At 36.1% G+C, this 14542-nt stretch overlaps 1 protein-coding gene across 1 annotated transcript in view; it reads right to left on the bottom strand.

Annotated features, from left to right (window-relative positions):
- The window catches only part of LOC125280209 (membrane-associated guanylate kinase, WW and PDZ domain-containing protein 1), a 113892-nt gene that overhangs the window by 34005 nt on the left and 65345 nt on the right, over window positions 1-14542 (bottom strand). The window contains 5 exon segments of the mRNA XM_048210572.1: window positions 309-843; window positions 4360-4527; window positions 4806-4871; window positions 6841-6911; window positions 7910-8093. Of these exon segments, the coding sequence (XP_048066529.1) occupies window positions 309-843; window positions 4360-4527; window positions 4806-4871; window positions 6841-6911; window positions 7910-8093 (1024 nt within the window).

Below are 14542 nucleotides of genomic sequence, written 5' to 3'. Positions count from 1 at the left end.
AAACATTTTTAAAAATCTTACAAACCCAAATCTTTTGAACAGTAGTATATAATGATTAGATACAAGGGTAATATTCCTAACATTCTTAATCAGTAAAAATCCTTAAAACAAAATTATATATAACAAAAACTGGCAGATTTTTTCACTTGTTTATACTTAAAAACGAGTCAAAAAAATAAGTAATCTAACGGAATATGTTACAAATTACATTTTACAGCATGTATTCTATAATCTTTAGTAAAGTTTAAATAATAACCCACCCAACCCTGATCATAGCAGTGACAATATAACATATAAAATCCTTTCACCTCTGTGATCCAAGCGCAGACACCACCTCACTGTCACTCTGGCTGGCCAGTTCTGCACTCTGTAACCTCCTTATGCTTCTTGCAGTGCGTGGCGGTCTCAGGAATCCACTCCCACACCCGTTAGAGTACTGGTATGATGATGGAGGTCTTTGAGGTGAAGCAATAGGAGGTGAATTACCATTAGCATCCAGACTGAACCTTGATGCCCGTACTCTCAGATTCCTTGAGGATCCCCTCTCAAAATCAGACCACATAGGACCGTTGTGGCTGAGGTGTGGCTGTGCGTATGGGAGAGGAGCCTGGGCCTGGGGTTGGGTGGTGGTTGGTGGAGGTAGATGTAGTGACTGGTCTTGGGAAGCTGTTAGTCTAGAATTGGGCATCTTAGGGCAGCCATCAGAGTTATATAGCATGGGGTAGCCTCTTCGAACCACAACGTCTACAGTGTGACCTACCGGAATGGCTTTCAGCATTTCCACTACCTCTTTGTGAGAGAAGCCCAGCACACAGGTATCATTGATGTACACCAGAATGTCCGCTGAAAAAGGCAAGAGTTGGAACGTGTTAAATTGCATGCAATTCATTTTTGCATGCATTCAACATGAAAGTTCAACCTAAGTTCAAAACTATTTAACTACATAAGAAATAGAGTTTACACACTACCATTTAAACGTACAGGGTTGGTAAGATTTATTTTTTTTATGTTATTTTTGAGTCTCTTATGCACATCAAGGCTGCAATTATTTGATCAAAAATACTGTAAAAACAGGAATATTGTTATCATTTAAAATTAATGTTTTCAAATTTTTTACATTTTAAAATGTAATTTATTCTTGTGGTGGCAAAGCTGAATTCTCAGCATTACTCCAGTCTTCAGTGTCACATGTTCCTTCAGAAATCATTGTAATATGCTGATTTGGTGCTCAAGACATATTTATTCTTCTACTATCAATCTTGAAGTCTGCTTAATATTTCTGTGAATATTTTTTTCAAGATTCTTTGATGAATAGAAAGTTCAAAAGAACAGCATTTATTTGAATATAACTGTGTAACATTGTGAATGTATTTACTGTCACTTCTGATCAAATGCATCCATTTCCCCCAAAAAAAAATTATTTATACAAACTTGTGTATTATATTTTCTTTTTATAAAACGGTTAGTTCCTGTCCTTAATTCTGATTGGTCAATAGCTGTGTTTTATTCACGATAAAAAACGGCTATGACCGCTTCACATAGCGGTTCTGTGTATCACTACACAACACCCTTAGCAACCACTCTTAGCAATGTAAACTGTATGTTCTCAATTGATATTGTTCATTAAAGCTTACTGTATTATGTAGAAGAGTGTTGTGAGAAAGAGATTGAGTGAGCGAGTTTATGACCAGCATTCAGATTTAGCATTTTCCTTCAGGTCAGTCCTATGTTCATAATAAAAAAAATCTGTTTAAATGGCCGCTGTAATATCTTGTCCTTTTAACATTTAAGGGGTTTTCCTGTGACTGACAGTGCTAGTCAAAGCATTTGTCAGTTGCGTCTTGTTCTGTGTTCACAACAATTCAGTCTTTTCAATGTAAAAGTCTTCACTACTGACTGACACACTCATAAAGACAGTCTTTGCCGCCATGTAATGGTGTTATAATGTAACTCCTGTTGCTGTTTACCGTCAAGGACTATTTTTTCCAGCGGACGGAAGGCTTTTAGTGAAAGTTTACTTCATGAAAGTTGCATTGATAAATATTTTTGGCTTTAATATTTGTATTATGTGGAAACTGTTTTATAAAAGCAATAAGGTACTTGAGGCTAGTGCTGTATCATGAATAAGTCATGGCTGAAGGGGTTGCAAGCATTCCGCTTCGCTTCGTGCCTAACAACGCTCTTCAGCTGTGACTTATTCACGATACAACCTCTCAAACCTTATTATTTATGTAAATCATGTGTCCTGCATTTTCATGTCACTACCAAAATACGGCTCTATTTTAACGATCTAAGCACATGGTCTAACGCACAGTGCGCAAGTGTGCTTAGGGCGTGTCCGAATTCACTTTTGCTAGTTTAACGATGGGAAAAATGGTCAGTGCGTCCGGCGCATGGTCTAAAAGGGTTGTCCCTATTCTCTTAATGAGTCATTGGTGTGTTTTGGGCTCATCTCCCATTCCTTTAATAGCCAGTTGCACTCATGCCATGGAGGAATCGCTATTTACATGGCGGAATTTGCAAGAAATAAAACTGAATGCTTCTCTAGTGAGGAGACGGATCTGCTCGTGCGCGAGGTTAAAGCTCGTGAGCAGACCATCTATGGTACAAGCCGGATTCCACCAAAGCATTTTTATCTTTATGAACACAATAATAATCTTTTACATTGTAATACTTTTATTTTTGATATTTGGCATGTTTGTGTCCTGCTGCACGTCCCTATGTGTAATAAGCAGAATGTACGTCGTTGTGCACCCGCCTATAAGTGCATATTACTAACATGCTCTTTAAATAATAAAAAAAATATATTGCGCCATTGACTTCAGACCAGGTCTCAGTTGGTCAATGGCACAGTCTATTTCAGTTGCCTCAAAATAGCAACACACCAACACACCTCGTTTTTAGACCATCACGCCCATGGACGCACAAATAGGTGCAAATGCATTTGCTATTTTTGCTAAATGGTAACAGCATTGGGCTGAAACTAACAAAAAACACTTGCGTCCCGCCTCACGCCTGTTGCACCCGGTGTATAATAGAGTCCATGGCGTATGTTTTAGTCCATTGGCTGAGACTGATTTTAACTACACCCCTACATTTTTGATCAGGAAACATTTCCGTGTCCCTCTCTCATAGCTACATGGTAGGTAGGTTCATTAATTTTGAGGTAAATGTGTTCAAAAGTCTGAAATAAGAAATGTGTGTAACTGTAAGGAACATCACTACCAAACACCTTTTCTGCAATTAAGCAAACTTTTTGGGGTTGTTCCATAAAATTTAGTTTTTATGTGTTTTACTATTCAGAACTGTGCTAGGTAACCATGTACTGATAAGCATCTTTGAGCTAGGCTCAAAAGTTTCTAAAATTGTCACTACCAAAACAGTCACAACTGAAACATAGTAAACTTTTGGTTGTGACATAGTTGTTTTTTGGGTGTTATTCAATAAAATTTAGATTTTGAGTGTGTACAACTGTTCAGAAGTGTACAACCATGTGCTGATCAGCATCTTTGAGCTAGGCTCAAAAGTATCTAAAATTGTCACTAACGAAACACAGGATGTTTTGTCAAAAATAAAGTAAATTGAATTATCAACTAAGATGTTATCATAGTGTTTGGTTCAATGTATATTCAAACTAATGAATCTTTAACTTTGAAATCAGCATGATAAACTTTATGCCTTTTACAAAGACAGATTGGATTCAAAATTCAACAAATATCATAAAATTGCACTAAAAATATTGTTATTGACCTGTGAAAACTTTTGAATAAAATAGCAAAAAACTTCTTATTAAATGATTTATTATTGTTTTTCGGTAGTGACAAATTTGAGGAGAGGAAAAATATTCCAAAACTTTCTTAAAATACAATATGAGAATTAACATGCACAATTACTAGAAATGTGTACCTTGGATATTATACAATTTGCATACATACAAAATTTGTGGAAAAAGACAAATTTTTTCAGGATGGTTCCAACTCTGATTTTGAACCAATTCTGTAGAATGGCCCATATGTGACCAGTCATAGGTGAAGCGTAATATGTAATTCTTTGTCTGCGTGTAATAGTGAAGTGAGAGACAGTGTGTTCATAATGTCACATTTTAATTGTAAATGTGTATGTCGGCAGGCAGTGATAGCTGGATTACTCCATGCAGGCCATTAGGATTAGAGGGAGGTCGAGACTCTCATTCAACAGAATCACACAATCACAACACTAATCCACGGTGGGACAGAAAGAGAAATATAGAGGAAGAGAGAAAGAGATGAGCAACCTATAGATAAAACATAAAAATACCCTTTTTTGTTACAACAGTCCTCTTACTGCAGTGGGCGGCTGAAGAGAGATGAGGGTGGTTACCTGTGTTAAGTGTTGAAGGTCCTCCGGGAGTGATGCTGTAAATCTGCAGGAACTCCCTCCTCCTGCTGCCTCCCACTATGTTGAAGCCGAAGCCCCGTGGACCCTTCACCAAACGAGTGTGAACGGAGAAGCCTCTCAATTCACTGGGCTGGTCTGTAAACTCTGCCACTACAAAGCACAAAATCAGAGAAAGAATATGGTGACAGGTTTAAATATGATGACAGGCAGATTATTTAGGAAATTATCCAATTAAGAGCAAAGAAAAGAAGAAATGATTAACATTACAAAAGATGGATGGTGAAAGGTAAAGAAAAAAATTAAAATTTTCCAGAGACAAGTGAATCTAAATTCTGTCCTGCTAGCTCAACGGGTAGCACATGATGCTAGCACTGCTAAGATCATGGGATCAAATCCAAGGGAACACACAAACTGACAAAAATGTATACCTTGAATGCACTGTAAGTAGCTTTGTAAGTCTGTAAGTGTCTGCCAAATGCATGAATTTGAAATGTCTGAAGGAAAAGAGGTAGAAGTACAGACAGAGGTAAGCATTTGCATGTCTGAGCACATACTGTTCAAGCGTATGTTAAACAGCAGATTCACATGCAGCACTTTACAGCACAAAATGTAAAAACAACCACCAAATGCAGGCATGGAATTTTGAAGCTGTCATGACATCTTGTTTCTATAACATAAACATTTATACCACCCTCTACAGTCAGTAATGATGTACTGCATTTCATAAACAGACTGCAATAACTTTGTAGTACACTTTTGACCATTTATTTCCATTATATTTTATTTATTATTCTTTTAAATATTAATATATATATATATATATATATATATATATATATATATATATATATATATATATATATATATATATATATATATATATATATATATATAGGGTTATCATTTTCTTGACATGACATAAGAATTCTATTTAAGTGAAAGTTAACAATTAATGTATATATATTTCCAATGTTATTTCCAATCCAATCTAAAAAGGGTTTGTCTTCAGTCTTCAATTGTAATTTCATGGAAATAATGACCAGTACATTCTTCAAAATCTCATTTGTAATCACACATCATGTTATACAAGTACAGATACTTAACCTTAAATACTTTAATATATATATATATATATATATATATATATATATATATATATATATATATATATATTAAAAATGTTGCATTTGTGTATTTGTTGCGTATGATATTTAATACATCAGGCCTTTATGACTCATATAGTATGATACAGAAGAATATGGAGCTCATACTCGAGGAGAAAAAACACCTCAGTCTTAATCAGGGGCCCAAACTGAGCAAAACTATGCAATTTTGTGCATTCGTTGATATCTATATATCCAAAAAGTAAGATGAAATTCTGATAGCTTGTAATGAGATTTTTATAATAGTATAACAGATTACTTGCATATCAGTTGTCACTCTATAACTCCTGATAATATTTCTTAGTAATATTATTTTTAAATGCTAGTTTTACGATCAAAGCTCTGTAGTTTTTATATTGTGTTTGTGTGTGGAGGGGTGGATGGGTGTGGGGAGGTGATGACTGAGAGATGAACAAATGAACATTTCCTCAAAAGCCTGATGTATCATATTTGATACTCACATTTTAATAATGATTTTTTTTTTTAAAAAACAATGTTGTATAGATAGTCGGGTAAACTAACTGCTTCAGTCCAGTAAATGCTCATCTTGAAATATTACTAACAATATAAAAGTTATTCTTACATTTACTTAATAAAAATCAGTATATATTTTACAGCAAAAAGACACGTGTACCATGTCTAAGAGGCATTTTACTTGCTAAAAAGTATAAAATATCAATCAGATGACCGAGGGCACATACTAGATTGTCTACGAACAGGTTTTTCAGCAAAAACTTTAGCGCTTAGAAAAACTGTGTATCAAATATAATACAGAAGGCTTTATACTGTAGGGTTAAGAACATGTCAAACCCTCCGTTCATAGGTAGTTTTAAAATATAAATTTTACTACCTGAATTGATCAATGTAGCAAATTGAACAAATCTCTGATTGCTTTTTTAGAAGGGAAAGATGTTTTGTTCATGGGTGATATTTCATGCATTTTAAACTTCAGTGACGATTAAAAGTGTGCCTTTTATCATTTGGCATTAAAATCACAGTGTGACAAGCCCTATATAGACTTTATAAATCACAAAGAGAGTCAGGAGAGCAACCTCACTTTTTGTTATCAAACTTTTAAGCAAATATCCTAATGTAGCTGCATGAACATCTGTCTTTAAATCAAGCTAATAAAAGCTCCCTAGATTAAAAAGTGTGGACTATAACTTTTATACAGTGCATATACTAAATATTTATTGTTATTTACATCTAAAACTGTTACATGACTTAAACCCAAATGGAAAAAGGGCAATAGAATAGAATAGAATAGAATAGAATAGAATAGAATAGAATAGAATCTTACATTCTGTCATACACACATTCTCTCTGCTGCGAGTTCGGCGATTAAGCCAAGAGGATGGCTTTAGATGTTGGCTGCAGGACAAACACATAACACAAGAGGTCAGTGTTGTCAAATAGAAAAAGTCATTTAAATCACCTGATGTTTACATGACTGTAAACATCACACTTAAAATAACTGTGTTGCTAATACATTTATGACAGGTTGAGGTTTTTTAATTATATACTTCATATTGTTTTATAAGTGAATGGCTGCAGGTCTGTTCTGATGGAAAACCATGCTACATAATAAAAAGCAGCTAATCATATAATTGTGCATAGTTAAAGGGAAAGTTCACCCAAAAATGAAAATTATCCCATGATTTACTCACCCTCAAGCCATCCTAGGTGTATATGACTATCTTCTTTCAGATGAACACAATCAGAGTTATATTAAATAATATTCTCACTCTTCCCAGCTTTATAATGGTAGTAAAGGAGGCGTGAGATTTTGAAGCCCAAAAACGTGCATCCATCCATCATAAAAATAATCCATATGGCTCCAGGGGGTTACTAAAGGCCTTTTAAAAATGAAACCTTTATATTTAAAACTTTATAAACTATAATAACTAGTTTCCGGCAGACAGAATTTTAAATTTTTGGTGAACTATTCCTTTAAGATAGCAAAAAAGTCTTAATTTTTAAATGGGAGATGAAAATATTTCCATATATCTTGATGTCAATGACTGTGTGTCCAATCAGAGTCTACCATACTGAGCTGCAAATTCATCTGTCTATTGATTGAAGCCAATAACCAGGTTGTGTGACATTCCCTCATCCTCAAAAAACAAGATCAAAACTATGCAAGTTCAATAAAATTTGACCTAAACCGCATTAAAAACAAATAGATTTAAATTTAACAGACTTTTTTTTTTTTTTGGATGAAATATCCCTCAATGTCCAATGTAAAATTTGGGTCCTGAAGCAAAATCAGCTTTGTTTTTAGTGCTTTAAAACATATGGTCCCAACAGTATATGCTACCTTTTATACTAACAGTATAAATCATTCATATAGTGATCATTAATCTTCTTACTCTTTGTAATAGGCATTCCCTGAGTCACTGTACATCATCTCCCAGTTTTCCGACCCTGTCACCCGTGCACCTCTACGGGGTCCGAACCCATTCTCCAAGGCACTGCCGTCTCCTCCGCTTGACTCTCGTGATTGGCTGGGGGATGAAGTGGGGGCGGGGGCACTGCTCGCTCCAGCCGAACCACCTAAAACACCAATGAAGAGAAAGCAAGACTTCTGAAATGACACGGCTTACTGAAACACAAAAGACTATTATGGCTGAAAGCTTCAATTTGAACATTCATTGAATTATTATTCAAAGTCATTCTGTTTTCTATTCAGCACTAAATAGGTTTATTTCTCCTATTGGACATATGAAAGCAAGAAAAACAGCAAAATGAAACTATCATTGTGCATTACCATTATATAGGCTTCTATTTATAGTTTTCTATTTTGCAAATGTCCCCATAAAGATGGCAATATCCGAAATCCTTGTCCTTTTATGGTCCCCAATGAGAAAACAGCTTTTAAATCATACTAAGTGATGTAAAATACAGAATATTCTCTGTGATGAGAAGAGTTAGTGGATAGAATATACAGTTTGTACAGTATAAAAATCTTTGTGACCATGGAATGTCCCCATGAAGCATTAAAACCGTGTGTGTGTGTGTGTGTGTGTGTGTGTACCCATTGCAGCTAAATACAGTTGCCATACTATAAATGAATGAAATGATCTCTGTAATTATACAGAAAGCATACACTATATGGACAAATGTATTGGTATACACTTTATAATTACTGAATTCAGGTGTTTCAATCAGACCCATTGCACAGGTGTATCAAATTAAGCACCCATCCACACAGTCTGCATTTACAAACATTTGTGAAAAATTGGGTCATTTTGAAGAGCTCAGTGAATTTAAGCATAGTATTGTAATAGGATGCAACCTTTGCAATAAGTCAGGTCATGAAATTTCATCCCTGCTAGATATTTCACGGTCAAAAGTGGTATTATTGGAAAGTGGAAGCATTTAGGAACAGCAACAATAAAGCAGAAGACCAAGTAAAGTCACAGAGCGGGGTCACCATGTGCTGAGGCACAGTCGCCAACGCTCTGCTGATTCCATAGCTAAAGAGTTCCAAACTTCCACTGGAATTAATAAGAGCACAAACACTGGGCGGCGGGAGCTTCATGGAATGGGTTTCCATGGCCGAGCAGCTGCATGCAAGCCTTACATCACCAAGTCCAATGCCAAGTGTCGGATGGAGTGTTGTAAAGCTCGCCACCACTGGACTCTGGAGCAGTGGAAACATGTTCTGTGAAGTGACAAATCACACTTCTCTGTTTAGCAGATAATGTTACCTGCCTGACTGCATTGTGCCATCTGTAAAGTTTGGTGGAGGAGGGATAAAGATATGGGGCTGTTTTTCAGGGGTTTGGCTGGGGACCTCACTTCCAGTGAAGTGAAATCTTATACTCTAACATCCCAAGACATTTTGGACAATGCTATGCTTTGTGGGAACAGTTAGGGGAAGGTCTGTAGTAGTAGGACGGTGCCCCAGTGCACAAAGCAACGTCCATAAAGACATGGTTGGACGAGTTTGGTGTGGAAGAACTTGACTGGGGTTGAGTCCTGACCTCAACCCCATCAAACACTAGGGGTGGGAGAAAAAAAATCGATCCATCTATGCATCGCAATTCTCTCTCCAACGAATTCTGGATCGATTATGAGAATTTTTTTCACCATATGCGCGAAGACGTTGAATGTGGTTTAGAAATACCCATATTCTGCTTGCTTCCGTTTCCTCACACACATACGCCACTCAAACCTTCCGAAAAAGAATCTTTAATAAAGTTTGGAAAGGTTGAAGCGACATTCGCGGGCTTCATTGCTCAGGATGTGCTGTGTGGTCTCGCCCGTCAGTATTTTCCTGACAAATGCTCTACGAAGGCATCATTTATGCCGTTTGGAAAAATCCAGTTGACTTATATGTTTAAAATACAAAACTCACTAACAGAAGGCTGCTTTCCAATTTCGAACGCTGGCGCGCGGCGCACTTTGTTTGTGAAGAGTGCTCGCGCATGCGGCTATGCGTGACTCCGTGTAAGTGGTTTAAAGTACGGTTTTATGTAGTGGATTAAACGGGCATGACAAACCGCATTACTTCTTATATTTCCAAAAGAGATCCATGCGTGAATGCAGCTTAGCAATTTCCCGCTGTCTATGATGTCATAGCAACAATTAAACAACAGTAAACATGAGAAAGAAAAATCACTTATAGCTCTTGAATGGAAAACTTTTAGATAATCTTAAATACTGAAAGCACTCTGTTTATTGCTTGTAATATGTTTCGTTGCTCCTCTATTATTGCCACTTGCTTGTATGTCTTGAAGTTAAATTCTTAACATAAAATTTTAATTACATTTTTTCAATTTGTAATTATTTTAAAAAGTACTTATAATTACTGGAGTAATGATATGTAAATCTAAGGATTTTGTAGTTTTTAAGTTGTTAAACAAATTAATTAAGGAAAAAAAAAGTAGATCAAAAATAGTTTTGGAATCGGATCGTCACTCCCAGAATCGGAATCGGATCGGAATGTGATGTGACTAAAGATTCCCACCCCTATCAAACACCTTTGGGATGAACCGGAATGGTGATTGCAAACCAGGCCTTCTCTTCCAACTTCACCGCCTGACCTCACAAATGTTCTACTGGATGAATGGGCAAAAATTCCCAAAGAAACACTCCAAAAACTTGTGGAAAGACTTCCTGGAAGAGTGGAAGCTGCTGCAAAGGGTGGATCAACTCCATATTAATATCTATGTCAGGAGTGGGCAAACTCAGTCCTGGAGGGCCACTGCCCTACAGAGTTTAGCTTCAATCCTGATAAAACTAACCTGCCTGTAGCATTAGTAACAAAGCCACTGGAAGCCAAGCCTGCAACCTTAGCCAAAAAAGTATAACGGCTAATGCTAACGCCCCGCGGTACGCTGAGAATGAGACCGGAGGCTGTTTTTTTAATGGAAGTCAATGGACGAGAGGCTTCACTATGCTGATTAAACAGCTTTTGTGGGGAAATAGCTAATCATTTAATTAATCGACGTCCTGTTTGCCAATCTTCAGAATGTTTTACACTAAACAATACTTTCGTTGGAAAGTATATGTATATTTTAGCTTGATAAAAATGTATTTTTTCAAGAGAAGGCAGACTAGGGAATGTTGCGACTGCCATTACACGATAGGCTGAGAGGTGAGCACGTGATTAAGTTAGCCGTTATGCTTTCTCCAATGATAAGAGATGCAGACCCTCTTATCTCCCCATTATATACAATCTCTGATTAGTAATCCTGAAGGCATTGATTTGCTGGTTCAGGTGTGTTTGATTAGGGTTGGAGCTAAACTCTGCAGGGGAGTGGCCCTCTGGGACTGAGAACTAAGAACTTTATGTTAAAACTAAAACTTTTTGGGCACTCTTAAAGGATTAGTCCACTTTTAAATAAACTTTTCCTGATAATTTACTCACCCCCATGTCATCCAAGATGTCCATGTCTTTCTTTCTTCAGTCGAAAAGAAATTAAAGTTTTTGATGAAAACATTCCAGGATTATTCTCCTTATAGTGGACTTCAATGGGCACCAAACAGTTGAAGGTCATAATTAGTTTCACTGCAGCTTCAAATTGTTCAACAAGATCCCAGATGAGAAATAAGGGTCTTATCTAGTGAAACCATCGCTCATTTTCTGAAAAAAATTATATAAGTTTTAACCAGAATTGCTCATCTTGAACTAGCTCTCTTCTTCTCCTCTATTAGAATTCCAGCAGTGTAAACGCTGCTAAGCGTATTACTGCCCTCCACAGGTCAAAGTTTGAACTAATTTGTATATGCAATATGCTAGTTCAATAGTATATAACAATTAGTTAACAACTTTGACCTGTGGAGGGCAGTAATACGCTTAGCAGCGTTTACACTGCTGGAATTCTAATAGAGGAGAAGAAGAGAGCTAGTTCAAGATGAGCAATTCTGGTTAAAACTTATATAATTTTCATTTTTTTTCAGAAAATGAGCGATGGTTTCACTAGATAAGACGCTTATTTCTCATCTGGGATCGTGTTGAACAATTTGAAGCTGCAGTGAAACTAATTATGACCTTCAACTGTTTGGTGCCCATTGAAGTCCAATATAAGGAGAAAAATCCTGGAATGTTTTCATCAAAAACTTTAATTTCTTTTTGACTGAAGAAAGAAAGACATGGACATCTTGGATGACATGGGGGTGAGTAAATTATCAGGAAAAGTTTATTTAAAAGTGGACTAATCCTTTAATTGCATTAACTCTCACCATTTATTTTTGTACAGCCACAAGATGCCTAAACATTGCTGTGTTTATCACTATATCAGTAATGATGAGTTTGTAAGTGACTTTTGTATTCCAGATACTCAAAATAAGAGGTTCACTGTGGTGATTAAATGTGTTTGTCATTCCTAAAACAACACTTTGCAGTGTGTTTGAGGTGTTTGTTTGTGTATGTTTTCTCACAAATTTGATTTAGCTAAAAAGCAATACCAAGTTTTCCTCATTCTACAGTCTAAAGGAAATCACTTCAGTGTCAATTGTGAAATGTACTGTAAGCAGGGTCAGCATCTAAGAGACAGAGCGGTACATTTAATCCATAGAGACAGATCGGTATGTAAACCTCCTCTGTTGATTGGCTTCAATGTCATGCTTTGATCGATGCCTCTGTCATCTGTGCCACTACCCATGGGGTGAAGACACCAGGGCCTGACAAAAGTGCACAGACAAACAAAACCCAAGTGAACTTATGAAAGAGTTGACTGGACAGTTTTGTCGGCTTGTAGTCTGAACTCTGAAATGTCTTCTGACAAACTCTATGGCTAGATCACTAAGATTTATTGTTGCTTCATAACATAAGTACTGATGCACTGAAATCAGTTTTTTTATCGAAACACCAAAACCGAAATTACAATTTTCATTTAGCCGAAAACCAAAAACACATTTTGGGTAATTACATTCAGGTAATTAGATAATTGTGTGCTGTTCAGAGTGTTGTGTTTTCTGGTGAAAAATTAAAATAGACGTAGTAAAGTTCTTCGGGAACCAGCAATATATCTATTTTACAATTTTTACATATTGCTACCTTCAGCATCCTTTTTGTTCACAGTGAAAAACGTCACTGCTGACATGTTTATTTTATCTATGCTGTGAGCACTTAAATAGATGCTGACACAGTCAAAGATGGGCATCATCGCTGAATCGCTTATTAAAAGTCACTTGTTTTGGACAATGGTTTCAGTCCTGTAATTGTTTTTTTCTGTACTTGCAAATATATAATATTAAGTGTAGAAGAGAGTACACTTTCATGACAATGTTTTGGGTAGACTTTATTTTTGTGTCTGTGTTACAGTGTAATTTCAAGTACTGAGTAATAATAATTAACGTAATAGGGTTAAGATTAGGTTAAGGGTCTTGGGGTTACATATTATTTTGAGGTGTCTTTGTTACACTGTAATTATACATTTAAGTACTGAGTAATATTATGCAACTACATGTAGGGTTAGGTTTAGGGTTAGCTGCATGCAGTTATGCATAATTTATAGTTATTACTATCGTAACTAGATGTAACATATATAACAATGACACTGTAAAATAAAGTGTTACCGGGTTTGGTATAGGATTAGTTGCATGTAATTATGCATCATTCATAATTACTACACTAACCACATGTAACATGTAATAACGACAAAGGCTAAGCTAGGATAAAGCTAACTTTTAATAATGTTTTGTACATCTATAATGTGTAACTCACACCAACTTAAAAGCCATTGCCTGTATATAGAAACAGCTTCACAATCATCTACAGAGAAAGGTGTTTGGCTGTTAAACTGAACCTGTCTCTCATTCAACATCTAGTCATTAATATAAAGACATCCTCTTATATCACTTGAAATAGCATATGTGCTTGTATACAAATGAAGGATCCCCAGCTGGGACCTGAACATCTGCAACCTGCACTCTGTACTGAGGTAATTAGCATATTCCCACTAGAATCATAAGCCCAGCTGTAAACATACACATGCACCCTTGGCTGTGGTGTCATATACACACACTCAATCTGCTTTAACAGCACTGATGTTTACCAGGAGGGGGATGATACCATGAACTATGACATACAGATGCTATTTTAGTAATAATGATGGATATGGCCATGATTTTCCCCCCATTTTTATACTATTCATATGTTATGGTATATTCAGTATTCAATTGCACCAAGACTCTTTGCATAAGCAGCATTGCATTGAGACTAACCTATATATCACGAAACATTCAGCGCTGAAATGTGGCACACAAACCTTTACATTCAGACTGAAATGATGCTAAATGGTTGGTTTTGGAGTTCTTAAACACTTGCAGTACGCTTCATGCCTTGTAAAAAATAAGTGCACTTTAGCATATCTTTAGCACTTAATACACTTTAAAGGTGCCCTAGAACCAGTTTTTACAAGATGTAATATAAGTCTAAGGTGTCCCCTGAATGTGTCTGTGAAGTTTCAGCTCAAAATACCCCATAGATTTAAAAAAAAAAAAAATTAACTAATTTTTTTAACCCTATAACCCTAATATAACCCTCAAAT

Source organism: Megalobrama amblycephala, linkage group LG12 (assembly GCF_018812025.1).
Source record: "Megalobrama amblycephala isolate DHTTF-2021 linkage group LG12, ASM1881202v1, whole genome shotgun sequence".
Classification (NCBI taxonomy): Eukaryota; Metazoa; Chordata; class Actinopteri; order Cypriniformes; family Xenocyprididae; genus Megalobrama; species Megalobrama amblycephala.
The sequence above is the reverse complement of the archived record's forward strand: the minus strand, read 5'-3'. Positions and strand labels throughout refer to the sequence as shown.